We start from the raw sequence: 7,941 nt of genomic DNA on the forward strand, positions 1-7,941 counted from the left end.
CCTTGCACCACACTGCTCTGCTGCACCCCAAGGATGGCACAAGCCAATCCAGCAACCCCTGCCATGCATTCAGGATCTCTGCCACTGTTTGCAATACCTCACTAGCAAGGGCATGTTGCTACATGCAGTCTTCAGAGGTCTGACTCCTTTCCTCCTCCATCATTAAATTAACAACCCAAGTGTTTGTAACAAAGTGTTATTTATTAGAATATTACATTGCACTTAAAAAATAAGGGAGGTCTGACCCTGTCATCTTGACCTACATGAAGGATACAGGGCCAGACCTACGATAAATATAAATACTATGTACAGTTTCTCTAAAATAAATATATAATTTAAAATGAAAAATTTCTTGTTAAATAGCTTGTTACGCTCCCACCCCTCCTGCGCCTAAGAGAGCCCCGAGCCTGGTCTCCTCGCCTTTCACAGTTCGTTCCTCAGCATGCACCGCAGTGGACGGAGAGCTGCTGGAGAGCCCCTCTGCCGCTGGCTGGCCAGTCCCTCCTGCCTCCATGGAGCCACCCGGCCGGCAAGCACCTCTCCCAAGCCCCCTCCATCGCGGAGATGGCCACGAAGCTCCCTGTAGTGACGCTGCTGCCTGACCAGCCCCAAAGCAGGTGCTGTCCTGCTGCTCCAGTGAGCTCTCACCACACTGCAGGCTCCCAGGGATGGCGCTGGCTCCACAGCTATCACCTCTTCCAGGAGGTAGAAGTGCGTTAGTGCCAACCCCTGCAAGACAGCAGCAGGAGAGCTCACAACACGGCCCTGGGCCACTCTATCCACAGAGCAGTTCCTGCATGGCGAGGCTGAGGTGCCCATCCCACCCAGCCTGGCAGGAGAGCCCTCGCGGCCACTGAAGCCCCAGCAGCAGTAGCCACTCGCTGCCTTGTGAGGCTGGACCCGGGAGGATGGGAGCCAGGATGTGGAGGAGCAACCCACCCCATGTCCACCATGCTTCCCTTCCAGGGACCACAGCACTTTTTCCCCCGGGCACATCCACCTCAATAATCCCCAGGGCAGAGGGGACAGGGATTAAAACGTTATGCTGCATCCCCTTCCCCAAAATTCAACTCCTACAAACAGCTAAAAATCCCACCCCCAACACTATTACCAACATCACAGAGATTCTTTGAAGGCATTACTTCATCCTCACAAAGAACAAAGATTTTCCTTTTTTTAAAAAGGGAAGTAGCTGTAATACATATGGGCACATCTAACATCAGGGTTTGGACCAGACCAGAGGAAGTCTGCAAGCTTTCCAGCACCCGGACACAGCCACGTGGCAACCCCTGGGGCAGAGCACACCCCACCACCCAGCCAGAGTAACATCACATGGGGCTGGCAGCAAGATCACCCTGTGCCCAGCTGCAAGGCATTACATTGGTGCAAGTAATAGGCAGAGTGGGAGTGAAAAGGAAGGGGTTTTTTTATATATATATATATAAATATAGAGGCAATGTCTAAGGAGGGGAAGTGACTCAGAGGGTCAGAGAGGGAGCAGAACCAGTGGGAAAAAAAAAGAAAAAAAAAACCAACACAGAAGCAGCTTCCCCACTGCCAAAGATCCCCAAAGCATGCAGCGAGAGGGCAAAGGAGGGACTTAAGGTTAGAAAGGAGGAGGTGGTGGTGGCCGGGGGTGTCAGGGGACAGGGGCTTGAGCAGAAAGGGGAGGAAAGAGGGCTGGAGCCACCCGGGGCAGCCCAGGCCCTCGGGCCAAATCCAGCAAGCTGCTTCTCCAGGCTCAAACTGCCTTCAGCTCCTGCCTGGCTCTGGCATGGGATCCACATTAGCGGTCCCAGCCAGCATGAGCAAGCAGATGCCCACCAGCCCCACCGCTCCCCCATGCCCAGCCAGGGGCTCACCTTGCCAGCACCCGGCATCCTCAGTGATTCACAGTGATGCCCAGCTTGATTTTCTCTTCGTTTTCTACATCATAGACGCCCCTCTTGTGACACCTGTGAGGCCAAGCAAAGAGATGCTCAGAGCATGGAGAAGTCCCTGCCACCCTCCCCTACACATGGTCTTCCTGGGGACACAGATCCAACAGGTCAGCCCTGGCCCACTCACCTGAGCATCAGCAGGGCTGCAATGATGATGAGACACAGAGAGGACAAGACAACAGCAACGACAGCCAGTGCTGCGGTGTGGTCGTATGCACTGGGGGGGTGCTCCACAGGCAGTGAGAGGCCGTGGCATCTCTCTCCATGATATCCTGGCTGGCATCTGGGCAAGAAAAGTCTTAAAGGTTGGTGGTGACCAAGCACAGAAGGTCATTGGGTCCCTCGCAGCCCCATGGAAAGGAGCTGCCTCTTTGCTCAGCCTTAGCCAGCACCCTGCCCATTCCCCTTGGTCCCCCTCCCCTGAGCTGGGAGGTCTCGTGTCACCATCACCTCCCTGGTACCAGTAAGTTAAATTTCTCCTGCCCCAAGCACCAAGTGAAGACTCCTGCAAAGGTTGAGCTCCCTCCACTAGAAGGCACCAGGGTCTGTGCTCTTCCCAATCATCCCCAGGCAGAGCCAGGCTGCCCAAACCACCTCTGGAAGTGGGAAGTCCCACACAAGGGAGCAGAGAGGCAGCTGGACCGGAGCTCAGCACTTCCCTCAGAGCAGGATGTCCCTGCACACCCTGCCAGCCAGAGAGGTGCCACCTCCCTGCAGGCTCAGGAGGTTACTCATGTAACAGAAATAACGCTCCCCAGCAGAGCTGCAAGGCTGCCAACCCTCCCTGTGAGTCAAAGCGCACTGATGCGACCAGATATATATATTTGTATATATTCAGTGCCACTGACCCTCAAGCTTATCTTCAAGACAGGGTCTCAGCCCAGCCCTCTGACTTGCAACACCACCATGCACCAGCATCACCTCCCAGCCACAGCAGCAAGGCTGGACACAAGGTACAGCACCCCCCCACACCCCAGGGACCAGCCCAAGGAAGCAACAGTCCAGGAGATCCTGCAACACAAGCAGCCAGACACCAAGAGCAGCCACAACTGAGTGACACCAGCCAACATGAGGCCTCATTATTGGAGGAGACTGGGGCAGTTGGCCACTGTTCCTAAAAACCATGATGACTCTGGTGAGATGTCACCCAGGGATAGGCCACCAGGCTGGAGAGCCCCAGCCAGGCCCTAGGCCCCTCCTGCTTGCCCATGTCCCAGGTCCTCCCCCAGTCCCAGGGATCTGGGAAGGGCGGGAGGCTGAGCAGGGGATGCCTGGCTGTCCCAATCCCAGGCAGGGGGTGCTGCACCCCACATCACACTGGGTTACCAGCCCAAGCTGAGCCAGCAGAGATCTCTTCTTGCTGGCAGTCCCGAGCCCCCTGTGCAAGGGCCCAACTTCATGAGAGCTTCCAGGCAGAGAGAAACTAAGCGGTTCAAGGAGCTATGCAGAGCCTGATCCCTGCGGATTGCAGGGCATGAGATCTTGTGGGCACCATAAGCCAGAGAGCTATTATCTTCCACAGGCTCTGGGTCCAGGGCTGGGTGGCTCAGAGGATTGATAGCAAAGAACAAAGCCTCTTATATATCTGCCAGCTCAACCCCTGCCCACGTCAGCAGGGATCAAGTGTGCACCCCTGGGTATTTCCTGCAGTAGCAGTGCTGGATCCAGGTGCCCAGCAGCAGGCAAAAGCTTTCTCCTCCACTTGCCTTGTCTAATCCCTGCTCTCTACCTGCATGCCGGGGGGGGTGGGAGAGAGAGGGTACACAGCCCTGTCCTTCATCAGGGCCAAGGGACAGCTTGGGCATGGCTTTGGCAGACTGTCCCCAAAGGTGCTACTTCCAATCTGCCTTGTGGGTGCCATGGCAGAGATGCTCCTCGTGCTTGCATCAGTACTTCCCGACAGCTGCAGAGCCCCACGTTCTCAGCCAAGGCTGGCAGTAGCGAGGGACGGGGACGCAGGGTTACAGAGTCAGGATGCGGTCTCACAAACCAGATCTGCAGAAGACCTTGGCTGTGAGACCCCAGCCCCTGCTCACTGTCCTCCGAACCCCACCGCCACAGGTCTCTCTGCAGCAGCTCAGCCGGAGCTCACCACGCTGGCAGGCAATGCTGGGTCTAAGTCCATGATGGATTTTGGTGGGGGATGGACATTGCTCAAGAAGCACAAGGAAGAAGCCAAGCCAGAGCCGTCCCTGCATGGACAGGGAACATGCACTAAAAATATCTGCTCTGCTCTTCCTCTGCCCAGCCCGGAGAATTGAAGGAACCATGACTAAGGCTCCCCCAGCACAGGCACACACCAGCAACTCACATGCAGGAGGGAGCTCTCAGCTCTCGGATGTATTTGCATTCGCCATGAATACAGAAATCCTTGTACTTCCGCAGACACGGGTCTCTCTTCTTCCCCAGGCCTTTGCCTTTTCTTCTTTTATTCCCATTCCCTTTTTTCTTGGGAGTAACCAGGCCTTGAGGCTTTGACAGGAGAGCTACTGGAAGACAATTTGGGAAGGAGAAAACAGCAGTCAGATCACCTCCATGCATCAGCTGAAGAGAAGGCAGAGCAGCAAACCCCAGACTGCTGCAGCCAGCTCAGCCCTGGCACTCCTGCAGCCTTTTGTGCAGCGATCTGCCTCTGAGCAGAGGGGGGGGGTGGGGTGGAGGGGTGGTGTTCCTTTTTTTTTTTTCAGCTTCTCACAAATATCATGGCCTTTCCAAGTCATAAGAACAATTCTCAAGGAAAGAAAGGAATCAGGCCAAGCGAACAGAGCTTTATACATCTCAAATGTTGCTATTTTATGCACCAGTTTCCACTGAACACAGAAAATTGCTAATTGCCCCTTTATCTGGCTTTTATTTCCCTGATGAGCATGGTCTTTTGTAAGACTCTATTCATGGCTGTGATGGACGGTCCTTCCTGGGGGTACAAGGATGCCTTGCACACCCAGAGCAGGATTAAGAGAACAAGCCTGGCCTAATTTTTGGTTTTGCAGAGCCCAAGAGATGGCACGGGCAGCATTCCCATGAATTAGAGGTATGTTTTAGTTGCAGCGCAGAGACCGGTGGCTTTTGATGCAAGGCCAGCTCTCTGCTGGGTTGGTCGGAACCAGAGCACTGAGCTCCTCACCTGGACATGGACTGAAACCAGCAATGTTACTAGAATAGTTTTAAGATGTACAGATGCCCAAAAAATCAGCCCCCAGCTTGATCTTGCAAGGTGCTGAGGTGCTGGAGAGCGCTCACTGCTCTGAGAGGGACTTTTCAGCTCCCCCCAAACCACAGCACTTAATAACTCTGGTGAGCATGGGGAAGTATGAACTAAGCCCTGTGCTGCTCAGGGAGGAGAGGGCAGCCGAATCTAACCTGGCAAGTTGTAACCTGCCTAATTCCTTCTCAGCCACTTCCTCACATAACTGAGCCCATCTCCTCCTCCCCAGCGAGCACCTCTTGTGCTGCAGTACACCAGTTGCACACCTAGCAAGGTTATTTTGCAATTTTGACATCCTTCACACTACGCCTGGAGAAAACTGATACTCCAGGAAACTCTGTGGCTTGGAGAAACCCCCAGAGCCAGGTGAGGCCTGGGGCTCTGCCCCAGGCTGGCAGCAGAGGCCATCCCCTCCCCTGCGGGTTATCTCCCAGCCACAGTGGACACACAGTGCTGCTGACCCCGCCAAGCCACCTCCACTGTTACCACCCCTCCTCCCCAGGGCTTTGTCCCTTAGGACAGCCAGAGAAGATTTGGAAGATCTTGCTGGTAGGAAAACTGGTCCAGCCCAGGTGGGCAGGGGGATGCTGCCACTCTCCCCCTACTGAGACACCCTGGGGGCTGCAGCACAGAGGAAGGTACCTTCAACACAAAAGGCAGATTTTTCTGACCATAGCTCAGCTCAAGGCATTAAGAAAGTGCTCTGAGAGGCTGCAGCCTCAGTAACTAAATATTCCCCATCCCCTCAGCCTGTCCCACAGATGAGGGTCAGCCCACACCTGCCAGATCTCTTGCTCTAGGACAGAACCCCTCCTCAGAAGGATGCACAGAGGAGCAGGCTGGAGCATCCCCCTCCCAGCAGGAGGGGTAACAGTTTTTCTTGGGGGCTGTGTTCCCTTGAATGCAAGGGGGTCAGCCCAGTTTTGCAGGTTTTTTGTCACAGTCTGATGGCACAGCCAGAAAGCAAAGAAAAACATGGAGAAAAGGGAGGATGAACTGTATGGATCAGAGTGCACTCCTCCTGATGCCAGGTTACTGATCTCAGCATGTCACATGTGCAAGGCGCCTGTACAGGTCACCCTCCTCAGTCTGTGATGGGCCCCCATCCCACCCCCACAAGAGTCCCCGGGACACTCTCTGGTCCCAAGCCAGGCAAGAGGAGCCAAGCATGAATACCCAGCGAGCCTAACAGAGTGACAGTGTCCCCAACGCCCCCGTAGCAGGGACTGCCGGCTGACTAACCCTGCCTAGGTATGAGGAGCAGCCATGTGTAGGCAGCGGGTGAGTCACAGCGATCCCCTTGCCGGCAGCTACCTTGGCCACCATCTGGAAGGCAGCATGGACCCACCGGCTGAGGCTGCACACCTGTGGGCAGGGACTGCCATGCCCCCCAGAAGGGCTCTGCCTTCCACCTGGCCAAGGAGTTGGGAGCCCGGGAACCCCTTGGGACCCCCGTGCCAGAGACTTCAGGGACACAGCCAGCCCCTGGCACAAGGTGAGGAGCTGCCAAAGCCCAGTTGCTCCGTGCTAGTTGCATGGGCTGACCCCACTCAGGGCTGCTGCCATGGGCGCTCAGTACCTGGGGACTGGGGGCTCCCTCACAGTTCACTCCCAAGCAGAGCAGGAGCTGCTGCCGGGGCACCCGCGGGACTGAGCTGAGCCCAGCCCGGCCCCTCCGCACCCCCCCGGGCCCAACTGCCCCCATCCCGCCCCGCCGGACCGCACCGGCCCCCTGCCCCGGGACCAACCGCCCCGACCCCCTCTATCCCTGCCCGGGACCCCCAGCCGCCCCAAGTGCCCCGGCGGCGGCTCCACCCGCCCATACCTCTCGGCAGCTCGCTGAGGTCGTCCCCCGAGGCCGCTCCACCGCCCTCCTTCTCCTGGCTGCCGCCGAGCAGCGGGGCCGGGGCTGTGGCCGAGACCGGCGCCCCGCCGCCGCCGCCCTTGTGCAGCACCTCGTTGTGCAGATCGTCCCGGCCCAGCCCGCCCGCCGCCGCCGAGCACACTGCGGGGAGGGGGAACGGTCAGGCGGGGCAGGCTGACCCTGCCTGGGACCCCCCACGCGTGCCCGTGACCAGAGCCGCGTGCCCGTGACCAGGACCCCCCACGCATGACCGAGATAGGGGCCGATTTTTCCGTCTGCCCCCACCCGTGCCCGGGACCAGGGTCGCGTTGCCCGTGCCCGGGGCCCTCCACCCGGGACTGGGGCCCGGGTTGCCCAGGACCACTCCCCCACGCGTGTCCGTACCTGCCGCCAGCAGCGCGTGGATCAGCACCACCCGCCCGTCCATGACCCGCGGGCACACGCGTCCCAGCTACTACTGAAGCCTACTCCGCTCCGCACCGGCAACCACTCTCCAGCGGTGCGGCCCCGCGGCGGGTAGAAGGCGGCGGGCGGCGGGGCGGGGCGGGGCGGGGCGGGGCGGGGCTTCCCGGCCGTCCCGCCCCCGGGAAGGGCTTTCCCGGGCGCCGCCGGGGGGGTCCTGCCGGCCGGAGCCCGCCGGGGCAGGGTGGAACCGAGGACCGTGGGCGCGGGGAACCCCTCGCTCCTGGGCTGCCGGGGATGGGGGGGCTCATCAGCCACCGCAGCACCGGTACCAACCCCCGGTCCCCAACCTGGGGCACCCAGCGCCGTGGGCCTGGGCTGCGTGGTGGGGAGCCCAGGGGAGCTGATGATCCGTTTAGGGCTGCGGTAAAGCTGTGGAGGGGAGGAGATGGCTTAGGGAAAGCAGATTGGAAACTTTATTGACTGGTCTCAGGCAGGGGAAGAAGAGGGGGTTCACGGTGTGCACAGTG

At 58.4% G+C, this 7,941-nt stretch overlaps 1 protein-coding gene across 2 annotated transcripts; it reads right to left on the reverse strand.

Annotated features, from left to right (window-relative positions):
* Positions 1–208: 208 nt before the first annotated feature.
* Positions 209–7,539, reverse strand: HBEGF (heparin binding EGF like growth factor). 2 transcript variants are annotated; one of them, XM_072873553.1, is made up of 6 exons: positions 7,394–7,539; positions 6,971–7,150; positions 4,252–4,426; positions 2,068–2,223; positions 1,863–1,955; positions 209–729 (listed from the first exon to the last, which is right to left on the reverse strand). In XM_072873553.1, the coding sequence occupies exons 1-5, from the start codon at positions 7,434–7,436 to the stop codon at positions 1,883–1,885; spliced, it is 627 nt and encodes a 208-aa protein (XP_072729654.1). In that variant the 5' UTR covers positions 7,437–7,539; the 3' UTR covers positions 209–729; positions 1,863–1,882. The 2 variants fall into 2 exon arrangements, with proteins under 2 accessions (XP_072729654.1, XP_072729653.1); XM_072873552.1 differs by having other exon boundaries at positions 4,252–4,429.
* Between the last annotated feature and the right edge of the window lie 402 nt (positions 7,540–7,941).

This window comes from Ciconia boyciana, chromosome 9, assembly GCF_034638445.1.
Source record: "Ciconia boyciana chromosome 9, ASM3463844v1, whole genome shotgun sequence".
Lineage (NCBI taxonomy): Eukaryota > Metazoa > Chordata > Aves > Ciconiiformes > Ciconiidae > Ciconia > Ciconia boyciana.

Bases quoted from the DNA above. Each gene is read 5' to 3' on its own strand.
- HBEGF (XM_072873552.1), bottom strand. From the start codon at position 7,436: ATGGACGGGCGGGTGGTGCTGATCCACGCGCTGCTGGCGGCAG. The intron at 2,224-4,251 runs GTGAGTTGCTGG...TTTCTTGCCCAG, and splicing joins CTGAGAGCTCCCTCCTGCAT to ATGCCAGCCAGGATATCATG. The intron at 1,956-2,067 runs GTGAGTGGGCCA...TTGGCCTCACAG, and splicing joins GCAGCCCTGCTGATGCTCAG to GTGTCACAAGAGGGGCGTCT.